The sequence below is a fragment of the Erithacus rubecula genome (assembly GCF_903797595.1).
Source record: "Erithacus rubecula genome assembly, chromosome: 3".
In the NCBI taxonomy this organism is placed as follows: Eukaryota; Metazoa; Chordata; class Aves; order Passeriformes; family Muscicapidae; genus Erithacus; species Erithacus rubecula.
The window spans coordinates 33,025,088-33,041,412 of NC_136689.1; the positions used below are offsets into that span (position 1 = coordinate 33,025,088).

At 39.8% G+C, this 16,325-nt stretch overlaps 1 protein-coding gene across 6 annotated transcripts in view; it reads right to left on the minus strand.

Moving 5' to 3' along the window:
* PHF14 (PHD finger protein 14) overlaps window positions 1-9,951 on the minus strand; it is a 161,669-nt gene extending 151,718 nt beyond the window's left edge. For 5 of the 6 annotated variants that reach the window (XM_079301598.1, XM_079301599.1, XM_079301596.1 and 2 more), the window contains exons 1-2: window positions 9,809-9,951; window positions 8,863-8,973 (exon numbers count right to left, since the gene is read on the minus strand). In XM_079301598.1, the coding sequence (XP_079157724.1) occupies window positions 8,863-8,973; window position 9,809 (112 nt within the window). In that variant the 5' untranslated portion in view covers window positions 9,810-9,951. Of the gene's footprint in view, window positions 1-8,862; window positions 9,026-9,808 lie in introns of those variants that run through there. The other variant, XM_079301595.1, reaches the window with a different exon arrangement.
* Between the last annotated feature and the right edge of the window lie 6,374 nt (window positions 9,952-16,325).

Genomic DNA, 16,325 nt, shown 5'->3' on the forward strand with positions numbered 1-16,325 from the left:
CACAATACAGCAGAGAAGAACTGGTCCAGAATGTTCCTGGAGCATTGGAAGCCTGACACAGTGAGGGAACCTACTAGTAAAGACTCCCCACAGGACCTGATATTTGTGATTATAGAAGGATTTGTGGGTGATGTGATGACTGGAGGGTGTTTTGGGCAGAGCACACTTGGAATGATAATTTTCAGTTCTCAGAGAATCAAGGAAGGGGGTCAGCAGAACTTCTATCCTGGGCTTTTAGAGAGATGATACCCTGCCGAGATGCTTGGTCAGCAGAGCCTCTTGGAAGGCAGTCTAGGAAGGCTGGACATTCTTCAAGGAGATCTTAAAAGCACAGAAGCAGGCCATCCCTATGTGCTGAAAGACAAGCCAGCAGTGAGAAAGATTGATGTGCCTGAACAGACAGCTGAGAGCTTTGACTCAAACTCAGAAGAACAAGGAGAATTTAAGGCTTTTGGAAGAAGGCGCAGCCAACTTGAGAGGACTACACAGAAGAAGTGGGGGAGAAAATTTTTTGCAAGGAGAAAATTAGACAGGACAAAGTCCAACTAGAACTTAATCTGACTACTGCCATGAAAGATAATAACTACATTACCAACAAAAGGAATAATAAATAAAATCTAAATAAACAATATTTTTATTGATATATAAATACATAAAAATTTAAAAAAAGTAAAACATCGGGAAGGAAACAAAAGGAATAAAAATAAAACAAAAGGAAGGCTAACTACGATCTCTACCCTTTACTGAATGAGGAAGGAAACTGTGCCAACGGATGAGGAAAAGGCTGAGGTACTTAATGCCTTCTTTGCCTCAGTCTTTAACAGCAAGATCCATTATTCTCTGGGTATCCATCCCACCAAATTAGAAGACAGACACAGGGAGCACAATGAAGCACCCACCATGCAAGGGGAAATGGTTAGAGACCTGCAACATATCTCAGACACACACAGATCTGTGGGCCCAAATGAGCCACATTCAATCATTTAGTAGCAATTCTGGCTAACCGGAGAGGTCCCAGATGTTTAGAAGTTAAAAAAATGTGATACCTATCTGCAAGAAAGGTCAGAAGGAGTATCTGGAAAACTGCAGTTGGTCCTGCCAGCCTGACCCTGGAAGATCATGGAGCAGACAATCTTCATGAATGCCATCAAGATGATGGAGCACTACAGACTGGGGGCAGAAGAGCTGGAAAGCTGTGCAGTAGAAAAGGGTGGGCAGTGCTGGTTTGGCTGAACAAGACCCAGCATGTACCCAGGCCAAGAAAGCCAGTGGCATCCTAGCCTGTATCAGCAACAGTGTGGCCAGCAGGACCAGTGCTTTGATTGCCCCCCTGTATTTGGCACTGGTGAGGCCACACCTCAAATCCTGTGTCCAGTTCTGAGCTCCTCACTTCAAGAAAGACACTAGAGTGTGTCCAGAGAAAGACAATGGAGCTGGTGAAAGTCTGGAGCAGAAGACTGGAGAAAAGGAGGCTCAGAAAGACCTCATCACTCTCTAGAACTGCCTGGAAGGAGGCTGTAGCTAGGTGTGGATCAGTGTTTCTTCCCATGTAATAAGTGATCCAACAAGATGAAACATCTTCAAGATACAACAGGGGTGGATTAGGTTGGGTATTAGCAAAATCTTCACAGAAAAGGTTGCTCCTCAGAGAAGTAGTTGGGTCACCCACCCTGGAAATGTTTAAAAGATGTGTAGGTGTGGCACTTCGGGACATGATTTAGTGGTGGGCTTGGCAATGCTGGATAACAGCTGGACTCTACTTTAAAAGGTCTTTTTCAGACTAAACAATACTAAAATTCTATGACACTTGCCAGTTCTCAAACATTTTACAAGTAATTCCTAAAGCTATGCTCTCATACTACCCCTATCACAGATTAAATGCCATATGTATGCTCAAAGCAAAATGTATTTTGTGTCTCATTTCACAGGTGCCAAGTGCCGATATGCACTATTTGTCTTATTGTAAGTAATGTAATACAAAATTTCACCATGTTGAAATTAGCTGAAATTTATAACTTAACTTCCATTATTTCTCTACCATAAATGTATGACAGACAGTTGTTTTGATGCTTTAACTGTGCTGATGCACTTCTAAATAGTCTTGGACTTCTTGTCAATTTAAGCATTCATCTTTTGGAGAGAATCTTAGTCCTGATCTCTAACAGCATTCTAATTTGCTAACATTGAGTCTTGTACATCAATACTATACAATGCAATAATTTAAAGAAGAGAGCAAATAAACACTATTTTCACCTACTTCTCTCGTTCAATTTCTTTTTGCCTTCTGCCTTTCTGTGCTTTTGCCTTTGCACATTTTGCTTTCTACTCTCTTTTATACATTCACATACACACCAGAGATGTCTATAGTAAGAGATATCTCTCCTTGATCTGAATGCATCTACTGTGATAGGTGCTTTTCTAGAAAGAGCTATTCTGTGATAACAGCAATTTTTGCAGGCCTTCTTCTGTCAGCTGCACTTTTACTGAGGAAGAGGCTGCAGTATACAATTTTCTCCTTGAAAGAAATGCTTAAAGAATGGCTCTTTCAAATTGGCAACCATATCATGTCATTCCCTACAGGAAAGAAGTAAAGCTATTCTAAGTGAAAGATGGGACCAGATACACCACCAAATAGTGAAGAATTCAGAGTTCCATTGAGGACAAATATGACAGATAACAGTTGGGAGAAAGACATCATTTATTCCTCTACATCTTATATCTTTAGCTCTACTAAGCACAACAGCAGGTGGCACTCAAATCTAAAGAGGATCATTCTGAAAAGAACATTATGCTACAGAATTAACACACATAATAAAGAAATACTCCACTCAGCTGTGGAGTCTTGTATAATATGTATGATGCACAAGACTTCGGGGTAAACCTACTGAAATCATTACATGAGTCAGCGAAAAAAATATCCTTCCAGGGATTTTTACTGGACTATTTTGCAAAATCTTACATATTACACCCCACAATTTCATTTTTTTTTCAACATTCTAAGAAAATTCATGTATACAGAGAGCAAGTGCTGCACTAAAGTACCTGGCCAATCTCTGACAGGAGATGGTCTGTTTCCTCAATGCAGCATTTAGCTTGATAAGCAGCTCTTTAAAAAACAGCTTTATTGATTGTTTTAAGTGAACTCCAAAGGATAAACTGGTTAAAAGCAATCATGGACTCAATTTCAGACTTGCTTCTTCCCTAACAAATTTTAACAAATTGAGAACAGCAGACAAGAAGCATTTGGAATAATTTTAGAAAACTCTTTTATTCGCACCAAATCCTATCTGAGTCTTTCCAAAGTGCTCAAAGGTACCTACAACAAATACAATCAAGGATGCTGGAACATTGAAAAACTGAGCATGCAACACAGAGAGCAACTACCAAGTTATCACTGCTAAATAATATTATTCAATAATAATCTAGCCATCATGTGACAAAGAGCCTACAGTGGCCTTTACAATATCCTCTTTTTGAGGGCAGTAACAAAAACCAGGATGCAGGTGAGTTTAAATGTCACCCAACCACCCCATCTTATCTATTGGTCCTTCACCCTCTTTTCCCCCCATCACAAAGAAAACAACTAGCCTTTGACATGATTACATGAAATTACCTAGCAATCTCTGCTGAAACAACACCATGTACAATCCCTCACCCAGGGTGCCTGCATCCTGATGGATGGAAACATGGAAAGCACTACTAGAAGTGTTGGTCAACAGCCTCTGGCCATAAATTTCCTTATGGAAGAACAGCAACAGTACCACAAAAAATCCTTGGCACATGTGCTACACTAAACATGCAAAAGCAGCTGTACTTCCCACAGATCTGATCCAGATACCACAAATGAACACTCCATAATACCTTAAAGAAATGACTAAACTAAGTAGAAAGCTTAATATTAACAACTGGATGTGAAAAAAGAGGTAGGAAAACCTAGATCGTAGTATGAAAAATAATAATTCAAAAATTACCAAAGGCAGAGTTTTGTAACTGGTAAAACTGTGACCACATTTATTATTAGACACAGAGGTCCATTACACTATGATCAATAAAACTATAAGCAAGAACTAAAGACTTAATACCTCACTCACAACATAATCCCAAAAAGAGAGAATCTAACACACCACTTAGATACATGCCCCTGGCTTTCTATGCTATTTTGCTGCATATGATGATTAAACATTGGTAGACTACTGGCAATTCAACATCAGCAGTGCTGGCAGTTAAAAAAATTGAATTGTCCAAAATACCATGATTAAGAACATACCAAACCAAACCAACACAGATTAAGATGCTAGAGCTCTATGGAGAGAAACTTCTCAAATAATATTTTTAAAAGAAGTATTAATATGTATTAATTGCAGATGGAGATTGGGCAGAGCAGGAGACAAAACTGACCACTGACTCACAGTTACACATTTCAGAAAACAAGTACTTAGTTTAATAGAAAAAATGATGGAAAGGGAACAAAGGAAAGTCATTTAGAAAGCAGCTTGCTTACTTTTACACTAGTAATAATTATGTCATATGACATTTCAGTAGATGTCTATTCAAGTTTGTAAAACCATTCAGAACTAAAGACTGTCAATTTTGACTTGAGCCATTAGGAAGTGCCTCATTTACAAGGTTAGAACACTGATAAAATTGGGTGCCCTGCCAATTGCTTGTCAGGAAGCACCTGGAATAATAGAAATCCCAGTGTTTCCAAAGAAAATTGAAGTTGAAAATCTTGTCAGTGACTCCAAAGTTTTACTTAGAGTGGCAGACATCTGTACAGATAAAAGTTTTACCCGGGATGAAGATACCCCAAAATAACATACTGCCAGTATTTTCCATTTTTTCAAATAGAAAAAGCCCCTGTGAATTCCAGTCTCAGGAACTACACATTAAAATGGAAATACATGATAATTTATTAATGATTAATAAGCCAATATTTTCTTTTACCTTCACTGTCTACTGAAACACCTTACAACTTTACTCTTGCCTATCATTTAAGTCTAAAAAACCAAACATATTTATTTTTCATCAAGATTTCAGTACTGTTACACACAGTATTTTGACCTTCACAAACATTTCTTTATATCACAATATCCTGTATAGGAAAGCAAAAGTGTAATGTCCATTGTGCTAAGAAGAAACAAGTTACATAAGGATAAATATATTTGCAACTTTTTATTTCTAGGTCAAGTCACAGTTTTTAGGAATAGATAATATATGCATTTATGTAGATCATTATTTGTTTTAAACAGATCTACTATCTTTAACTGCAAAACAGTACATAATATATATGCAAGTCAGACTTCATACTCAACACCAAAAAAAAAAAAAGTATGTAAAAATTTGAGTCATCAAGTAGCAGAAGTAGTGACAGGATTGAGTTCTTCAAAAGCAGCATTCAGTTATTTTCTTCTTAGCTACACTCTGATAGGAATCAGTCCTTAAATTCACACGATTCTTGTTCAGGAACCACTACATTCCTCTGTATGATTTCAATTTCAGTATATGCACTGAAAAAGCTGAGTTCATAGATGAGAGAGAAGAAAAATGGTAAATTCTTGCTTTGGAGTCCTGCTGGGAGTTACTCTAGACCTGTACTCTGATTTCTGACATCAGTGTGTCTCCAGCTGCTCCCACTGCAGAAAAAGAAATGAACAAAAGGACTCCCCAAAGCATGCTTTAGTTAACTTAAAAACAAATCTTCAAGTAACTGATGTCTATTATGAAAGATACTATTAAAAGCCTTGAGTATATTACAGCATCATCATTTTAAGTCACATACTTGTACATTCTGACTCCAAAGGGACAGTCTTTTTGATTGATTCCACAATAAGATTACATATGATAGTCTTTCTCATGGAACAATTTTTTAAAGATGTTTACAAAAACCAAAAGAATACAGTACTTTAGAATATGGTTTTACTAATAGAAACAGAGAAACCATTAAAAATTACTTTGTTCAGTATAGTTATAATGAAAATCCTAGAGGCCTGGAAACTATTTACATAAAGTAAATTTACAAGAATGTAGCAGTTTTAAAATCAACTTCTCTAAAGAGGTGTCAGAACGTTGAGATCTTTTAAGTGGAAAAGGCCAACTGACTGCTGGTATGACCTAAATCCAAAAGAAAAAAAATTGACTACATTGTAAGTAAAAGTTCATGTTGCCTGTGGATTTTTTTGGTGGAAATAGAGGTTAGGTGATTTGAAATATTTTTCATAATAAAAAAATTTACCAAATTGCCAGAACTCTGAAAACAAAAATTCAGAAATGCCAGCTGCTTCCTAAAAGCACTTAACAGCAGCTTCTCAAACCCTTACTGCATTGCTTATTCCCAGAAATCTGGCACAAGAATGGACGTGTGCAAAAGCTTAGGGGTTCTGGGTTCAGTCCCCATATATCTGTACAGGACCATCTACTAGAACATATCACTGGAGATCCTAAAGCTCACACATATGGACACAACACAGTTATCAGGGAGAAAACAACTGCAGAATTCTTTAAACTCCATATTTAAATAATACTTTCACCTAACTTTCAATTTTGTTTTGTTATTTTTAACACCTATACATGCATTTGTCAATGAAATAAACACAAACATACGTCATAGAGCTGTGGAATTACCATACTAGAATTTATGCTTAGACTCAATGCAGACTGATTCTTACTTCTGACACACTTATTTCCTTTTGTAAGCAAGCTATACAAATTCATTTGGAATTCAAGCAAATACTAAATACTGATTTGCAACAGGCTGCTCATGAAGAGTCCTATATGTGTGTGTATGTGTGTGTGTAAGAAATGTCCTTTATTTAATCACTTCTTCCAGCCAAATCAAAATGGACTAAATGCAAACTAATTTAACAGTATGTTATACCAGCTTCATTTTAAACTCATACAAATGTTCTGTTTCAGATTTTCTGCAACTATTCAATTAAACCTGTATTCCATGTAAGAAACTCTTATTTGTAGTAACTTTCTACTCCCCAACTTCTCCAAACCCTCACAAATTTCTTTTTCCACACGTAAATTTTCAAATAAAGTACAACATGTCAAATTTCGTGTCTTGTTCTCCTGCTTGTGAAACACTTGTTTCAAAGTGTTTTGACAAAATTTTAAGTTACATTAAACAGAACATTACTTTCTTCTACAAATGATAGGCATAGGCTCAGAAATGCTAAAACAACAGTTCATGAGATACAGGAAGACAAACCAGCAATTAGAAAAAATATTTTAAGTACAACTTGGGTTTTTCCTTATATGCTTGTTTCAATTCAGTATTGCATATTTAAAGGAAAATCCATTCAACTTCCTCAAAATGAAATTGACTTTGAAATACACTCAAGGCTAGACACTGACCAGTCCCCTCTAGATATATACAATGTCCTAAAAGTCAAAAAGGGTAGCAATTACAAGTGAATCTTCTGCACCCACACACTTGAGTCAGGAAACTGTATAAATTTTTTTGAATGAACAACTGCCTTTTGACCAACTAATATACTGCTCTGAATTATGTGTTCATCACCCATACTCCCTTTCCAATCCTTATTTTCCCTTAAATCCTACCTACATTACTGCTCCAAAATAGGGAGATTTCCTTTGGTAATTAAAAATAATTTCCTCTTAAGGCAAATTACATCCTTATTCAAAAGAAGGGAGCAAAAAGTCTCAGAACAATTAAAAGAGTAGATGAAATAAGCCTCCAAAAGTCTTAAGATGAAATTGGTAAGACAACATCAGTTTTGCTCTCTTAAGCCACTGCAGCCTGCTCTACCAGAACAACCAAAGGAAACATGCCTAGGTCTAGGGGAAGAAGTGGAGAGAAGAACAAAACCAACCAATCAAACCAAAACAAACCACAAACAAGGAGCATTAGGACATATCTTAAACCTGACTCTGGATGAATTATTACTAAGCATGTTTAAGTTCATCAACACACAGGAACTTGCCAAATGTTAAAGAATAAGCCTTTAAATGGGAATATTTTTGCACTATACATTCACACAAGATGTACACCAGCATACCCAGTGCAGAAATAACAAAGTCAAATTATTTGATAAGCTGCATAATGCTTCCCTCACATCTTATACATTCTGCATTTTCTTGTTTATTTCCCTCAGCACATGCCACAGAACATCCAGTGTGCAGTTTATTGACCAACATGGTCCTATCCCTTCTTCCCCTTTCCTTCAACATACTTGAATTTACTAATTTTATTTTGGCCATCTTATCTATTTTCAGTTTCTGTGAATGTTCACTGCAGATATAGGAATCTGCACATTAAAAAAGACCTCAAAGCAACAACGCTCTATAGCAAGGACTTCCTTCTAGTATGAAATGTGCACACTTTTCTACCTGAACGGACACCTTAAGTTTGTCTATTGTAAAAAACAATAAAAACCAGCACAGATTATCTTTTTGCTTTACGTTTTCGCTCACCAAGTAGAATTAACCTTGAGAAAAAGTTAAGTTCGTAAGTCCAAAACAAACCACTATCCAGACTTGCTCAAAACAAAATTGCTTTAGATTGTTCTTATTTCAATACTAAATACAGTGAATATTCCAAAATTTATCCCTACACTGAAGAACTCAAAAGCAATAAATACAGTTCAGGCAGTCTGAACATTTGCTCCTCACATGTTTCTACCAAAACTTGTTTCACAATAATGAGACTTCTGTTGTAAAAAAAAATAATCACAACTGAAGCATTGATTCCCAGTTACCCAATTAAGACACTCCCTTCAAGGGGCTCCAAGTCCCAGCAGACTCACTACAAATATTCTGCATCTTATTTGATATTAAATGAGCAACCACAAACCAAAAATGAGATAATTCTGAACCGAGGAGATGAGAAAGCATATTTACCTGAAGCATCTCCAACTTTAAAATCACTGTCATCAGAGCTATCATAATCTAAAGCTTCCAGCAGCGAAGCTGCCAAAGGCTTCACCTGTCTCCTCTTCGAACTGCGGTCCACTGCAGGGAAAAAAACAGTGTTGTTACTGGGTGGCATAAAGAGAATTCAGCATCGCTAGGGGCATTTAAACTACGAGGCAGCACGGCCGTGACAGGCAGGGGCAGTCCCGAGAGCAGCCCGCAGATGCAGCCGCAGCGGGGTCCCGGGGACACCCGCTCCCACAGGGGAGGCAAGGCAGGGTCCGGGAGGCAGGACAGGGACCCGAGAGCCAGGGCACGGTCCCGGGAGATCGGGCAGGGTCCGGGAGGGAGGACAGTGTCCCGGGAGGGAAGACAGGATCCCGAGAGGGAGGACAGGATCCCGAGAGGGAGGACAGGATCCCGAGAGGGAGGACAGGATCCCGAGAGGGAGGACAGGGTCCCGAGAGGGAGGACAGGGTCCCGAGAGGGAGGACAGGGTCCCGGGAGGGAGGACAGGGTCCCGGGAGGCAGGGCACGGTCCCGGGAGGCAGGACAGGGTCCCGGGAGGCAGGGCACGGTCCCGGGAGGCAGGACAGGGTCCCGGGAGGCAAGTCCGCCCTGCCGGCGGAGCGCTGGTGCTCCTGCAGGCGCCGGCAGCCGCACGGCACCGCGCACCGCGGGCTGCCCGCAGCCCCGGGCGGGCTGAGCGGGCGCTTGGGGCCGCCAGAAGCCGCCGCCGGAGCAGCCAGCATCCCCCGAGGCCGCGCCTCGGCGCGATCCGCCAGCGCCCAGATGCACGGGGGAGACGCGCAGCCGGGACCGTGGGACGCCCAAGGGACGGCGATGCGCCCGCTCGCCCGGAGGCGGGGGCGCTGCGCGGGCACAGCGGCATCCCCGCGGGGCAGGGCCGGCGGAACCGCTGCGGATCACTTACTAAAGCCTGCGCGGGTGGGCGGCGGGCGGGCAGGGGCCCTCGGGTGCAGCGCCGCCGAGCCCCGGGCCCCTTCCCCAGACAATGGGCACGGCGGCGACCCGGATGCAGACCCGCGCCCGCCCCGCCGCCGCCCGCCGCGCAGGCGCCGCTCGGGCGCGTGCGCAGCGCCGGGGGAAGCGGGGAGCGGCGCGGCCTGCGCGGCCTGCGGAGAGGCTGCGCTCTGACCGGCGCCGGCCGCACGCTCGTGAGCGAAGCCGCTCATTCTCGGCGTGCTGCCTCTGAAAAACACCTCTAAAAACCATTCCGGTGCTTTTCCATTTCCCCCCGTGGAAACGATAAAGTGTTACAAAGTTGTTCTCATTTAACCCCTGCTAGAACAGCTGAATCCCGCGTAGACTATTGCATCGTCGAGCTCATTCCCGCACTTCTAAAGAACAGCAATCTACTGCATTGGGAACAAAAAGAAAAAAAAAAAAAAATTGAGATGCTCTAGGCCAGTGTGCAGTTTCCAGAGTTCCCTTTGCTTCTCCCCCCCACACCACCAAAATGAGCCACCTGCACAAAAGTATTTTTAAAACTGGTGCTCTGGCACACAGAGAGGATAAAAGAGCTTGAGGATCAAGAATAGTGCTAAACAGGAAAGCTTCCAACAGGATTGTAAGGGCTTTAAAGTTGGAAAATGTGTGTTTAATGATGGCTAAATGTGGGGCCAAATTCGTTCTATGGTCATATGGAAAATCATGCAGTGAAAAATCGGGGTCCATAAAGAAGACAGAGGAGTCCTGTAACTTCATTCAAATAAAGGGAAGGAGTACACTGAAACACACGCAGGGCTCTCTATCTTGGGGTTTCAAAGGGCACAGCTCCATTTTATCCACATTGCCCTCTTCCTTTCCCCATTGGCTGAGGTACAGCCTTCCTGAACCACCTACCAAATATCCCCCCCCTTGAACCTGTCATTTTACCCCAGGTTTGTGCAGACCAACTTGTCTGTCTCAGGAGTCAAACTGGGCTCTGTAACAAACCTGCTGACAAATGTGCTGCCCAAAGTTCAGAAACTCACACTTGTCCGTTTCAGGAGCCAAGCTGTTTACACTCTGTAACAAACCTGCCACTTGAAATTAGTAGAGACACAAAGATCAATTTCAAAGACATTAACAGCCATACCTTCACCCAAGGAATTGTTCGTAAAGACATCAACTCACATCTTCCCTATCATGGTGAAGAGTGGAGGGGGCGTAAAGTTTGACAAGTGTACTCCTGTGGCCAGAGCCTGTGCTACATTTAGCGCAGTGCTGCATGTGCCAAAGCCCAAACTCCTGGCATTGCAAAGATGGGTAGGTTGGTGGTGGTGTGTAAGTTTTTAAATAGAGCACAGAGATGGCTGGTTGGTGTATGATATAATCATGCAGCTGAAATACTTTTAACAATAATTTTCTGTGTTTCTCATTTTGAGTGTTTTTGAAGGACAGAAAATTCTAAAGGTAAATGTGAATTCTGTGATTACATTTACTGGGGTTTTCGTAGCATCTTATCACATCCATAGTTGATGTGTTCACACTGACTGCTCCTGTTTCCTACATCAACTCTTTGGCTACACAGGAATTACATAGGAAAAAGTGAATTCTTTTCCCAAATCTGATTTTGCCAACCCTACCCAAGTATGCTATTGGCCCATGAACTCTAGTATTTTCTTCCAAACTCTGATCAGGTTCCCTGTTTAGTGAGGAGTTGGGTATGTCAGCTTTTCATTTCCTGGATGTTTTGCTTTTGTTTTGTTTGTTTGTTTGTTTGTTTTCCTTTTGACTGGCAAACCTTATCCTACTATTTCACTAAACACACTATTTCAGTCTTAAAAGATAAGTAGCAGGGCTCAGATCCCTTTGTTGAGACTGCAGATCCATGATAACATGCAGCAGCAGGTTCTGCTTAACCTCCTCCCTGCCAATGGACAAGCCCCTGCTCTTGTCCCATAGACAGTGACTGGCAGGACAGTCCACATCACATGTAACAGGAATGAACAATAAAAAGAACTGCCTCCAAATATGGCCCAAACAGAAGATCAGGCTGAGCAGCGCAGACAGCTTCGAAGAATAAGAGCTTTCAGCACAGACAATGGGAGAAGAGCACCCTGTGGAACAGTGGAGGAATTTATGAATCCTTTAAATAAGAATGTAAAAGTAATGTATGGACTGTCTGAGTTTCAGTTCAGCCCTCTGGGACAGGCTGCAATGCTAGGATTATTCCAGTCTCTATGTGAATAGTTCTGGCAGGAATAGGTGAGCAAACAGATGTTAATTAATGGTTGCCTGCCCCTGCTCCTCATTAGCACCTCATATTCCTCAACTACTCCTTCCTCCTTTTCTCTGTACTCTGCCCCATGACTCAAGCCCTCTCAGCTCTTCTGTCTTACTTGTCCCAGATGTGGGTTTTTTCCCTCTCCTTTTTTCCCCTTTCAAAGAAATATTCACACTTTCATTTCTTAAAATAACATGCACACACTCTTTGTTATCTCCTGTAGTCAGCTCTGCCCTCGTTCCTCAATAGGAAAAAAATCCCACATCAATAAAATGAAAAGAACTGTGAAGTGCCTAAAATGTATTCACTGTTTCTCTAACCTGGGCACTGCACAGATAGGGCTTACCAACAAATCCTCCAAACGTAGTAATTATAAGTAAATAAAACATACAGCACAGAAATTAAGTAGAACTAGCAGTTTATCTTTTGTTCATCATTCTTTGGAAGTTTCTGGCCATTAAAACATCTATTAAAAGGTAATTCCCCCTTTGTAGATGCTAGTAGAGTCAGATTATTTCAAGTAAGGGAGAAAGAAGGGAGAATTCATGCTCCAAATGAAAGAAACCTTCAGAATGTCTCCTTATTTCTACAAGGCCTTTGCCAGTCTCAGCAGAAAATCAAGGATGTTGAAAATGTTCTGTTGCCTTTTTGGTAGAAGAAATGGAGTATTACTGGCACACTGCTGGGAGCTGGGCACTGTACTGACATTACTGTATCCATTAAATAGATTTAAGTATTGTCAGTTTAGCACCCACAAGTACTACCCTCATGCACATACAAAAAATCATCTTAAAAAGTCATTTTTAGTGGAAAATTGTGAAGAGCTGAAATAGTATATCTAGTATGAAAATGTCATGGCAGCTCCATCACTAACATAATACCTAAAAAATGCCTAGAAGTATTTCAGTATTTCAGGTCATGTCAAACACATCAGGTCTTTCAATTATCTTGGTATTCCAGTGGTTCTCTTCAGGCTGAGCCTTCAGTGTGCAGCCTGTTGCAAGAGTAGATGTCTGAATCTCCATTTCAGTGCTGCTGTTGCACTGCTGGAGAAGGAAAGAAAACATCTTCTGCCCCTACTTTTGCCTTAAGAAAAAAGGAATCTTTGTTGTGGCTTGATAATATTTCCCCAATTAGGGAATAAACTCAAGTAAGTCTGTTTTTAACTTATTTGCCAACTGCAAATGGAGAATCATAGTATGAAATCTTCTATCTATTTCTTTTCCTGTCAGTGAGCAGACAGTTAAAGCCATGACCTACCTGTCTGAATCCAAATGGCAGACTCTTTTTTTGTCTATCCAAACATCACCATCCTTAGTATGGAGACTGACCTCTTCAAATATCTTTCCAAAGAGAAATCTTACAGCTTTTACACTTTAACTGGCCGTTGCAGCAAACTCTTTCAGTGATCTCTTTTGTCTAGTATTGTATGGTAAAATACTAAAAGTCTGAATCAGATGTTCTTGCTTTTTTAAATTGCAAAGGGGAGAAAAGGGTGTATGAATGGTCTCTGAAAATAAGGCTTTGAAATAAAGTCCAGACTGCTACAAAGGTCTACTGCATTTAAACACTGCCAGGGAAAGTTCCCAGCAGACATTGAGAGATTTCTTGCATTCCTAAGGTCATGCTCAGCCTCAGTCAATTAATTATGGGGGGTTTTGATTACATGGTACACATGTTGTAAAAGAGTCCAGGTAAAGTGAAAAACAACAGTAAAAAACAACAATATGTATGTTCAGTAGAAGAACTTTCTAACTGTACAGATATATTTGCATTACCCTGGCTGTATATGCCTACCTACTTCACCCCTGTGAGGCCACCCCCTGTTACTCATACCCATACAGAGGACATCATCCTCAACTCAAACCTCACTGCAGATTCAGCCACTGAAGCCATGTCTGAAACCTTCAATGTAAAACATACCTCACATGCAGCTTTCCTGTCTGCCCACTCAGCAAAAATTCTTATCTAGGCTTATCTCCCGACTCCTTTCCATCAATCTTCTCTTTCTTGGTCTTCAGAAATGCAGCTCTGATGTTGCAATATCTATTGTAATGATTCTCCTCAGCTTCTACCATGTTAATTTTCTATTTTTTTTTCTGGTGAATTTGCCTCTGCTACATTGCTTATAAACTTCTTGAGTTTGATTTCAGTACATTTCACAGATTACTCTTTCTTTCATCTGCCATTTCTTTACAGCAGATTAAATTTGCCCTACAAATTTTTTTTAACACAATATATTGGCCTCTAGTTTGCTGTTGAATTTTCAGACAAATGTGTGGGTTTTTTTCCAGTCATCCTTCATACTTAAAATGTATTCCTTGTAAATACCTGAAAACTGGCTTCATTTTTCCTTACTAATAGTCTTCTGCCACCATGCTCCCTAAAAATTTTTTACAACCAAATGAATATTGTGTCTCATGTCTCTCATAGTTTATTTGGACAGCTGTTATACAAGTGTATAGCAAGTATATGCTGCTAGAGCTGTGTCTGTTTCTGGTTCTTGTTCGATGAGTGTATTACCACAGACTTAGTATTTCCATTATTTTATTGTTTTTGTGTCCATGAATTATATCAGATGTGGCAGAATTCTGAGTAATGATTAAAGCTCCCAGAAAAGCTACAAGAGGAATATTAGTAATTTTATCTTGACTTTCAGACAACAAGCACATCCAGTAAGCCATGTTCTTTTTGTTTTAAAAATACATAAAATTTGGGACACTGCATAAAGAATACTAAATAACAACAACAAAGTATTATGAAAAATTAAGAATATACAGTTGTTTTTCTTGTTCAGATTAAGGTATGTCTAGCCTAAATGGATAGACAGAGAAAAGTAGGAACAGAACACGTATATATGATATTATACAGTCATTTCTCAACTTCCAGTTATTTTCAATGTTGTGAGTTTCTTGATCTTTTTGTGGTTTGTCCACTTAGTATCCTGTAATGGCTCTTTCTTCTAAGAACTTGTCCATTCTCCTTTCTAACCCATGTAGAGTTCTTTAATACCTCAATATTATCACACAGAATTCCACAGATCTACTACCTTCTGTATGAAAATATTGTTTTGTTTGCTTTGAGCCTGACTCCTGTTCTACTATACCTCCCAAGTCATCTCTTTTCCAAGCTAAAGAATCCAGCTGACAAAGTAAATTCTTATGGTGTATCTGAGATAGACTTCAATTCCTCCAATGCCTCTTCTCTTGTTTTCCTTCAATGAACTTTCCCCGTCCATGTAGACAACCTTTTTGTAGTGAGAGGACAGCATTGAAATGCAGGCAAATAGTGCATTTATTCAGTTTAATAATAAGGTTTGTTCTTTTGTTCTCTATTTTTTTGTTCTCTATATCTCTCATGTGATTTTTAAGATTCTTTTTTTCTTGGGGCATGAAGGGAACACTGACTGCACGGAAATGGCACTTCCATAAAGTTATCATGATCCCAAGGTTTTGTTCCTAAGCCAAGGCAGTCAACTCAGAGTTCACTGTTTTATGAGCAAAGCTAGGATTTCTTGTCTTCAGAAGCAAAGATTTCTTTACATTATCTATACTGCATTTAATTTCCTTTGCCTTTCTCTCTATTGAATTTCATCTGTTATTTTATTTACTGTCCAGTCAAGTAAGAATTTACAGCATTAGTAGTTGAATCATTTTACACCTGAACTCTTTTAGAATTTTTGTGATAGTGCTGGTTTCTATGTATTTTGTCAGACCATTTTATCTTTTAAAAAAAATATTTTATTTGTTGCTGCTTCCACAATAACTTACAAATTCAGACAGATTGTCCACTGAGCCCCCTCCCCCCAGAAGACTGCACTTTAGCATGGGAAAATCTTCATTTGTTTTTCATAGAAAATACTGATGGAGAAAAATTATCTCTCTGAGTAAATTTCATACAAACTATCTGCTGGGCCAATGAAAAATGGCTTTTTTTATTTTTTCTGTCTCAAATACATGTTATTACTAATTTTGATGCTTTTATCTTGTTGATTCTCAAATTATTTTCCATTCTTCCAAATTGTTCATATTTTGACGTTTAATAAATTAAAGCTTATGATATTTTTTATTTTCTTTTTTTTTAAATGCAATTTGAAGGATTCCTTCCTGTTTGTAGTATTCTCCCTAAGTTTGCTGAAAAGTGCTTTCAGCTTCCTTTTATATTTCCTCTTCCATTTCCATAGGTGATAAACACTAATGCTGCAATTCCCGTATAGTGT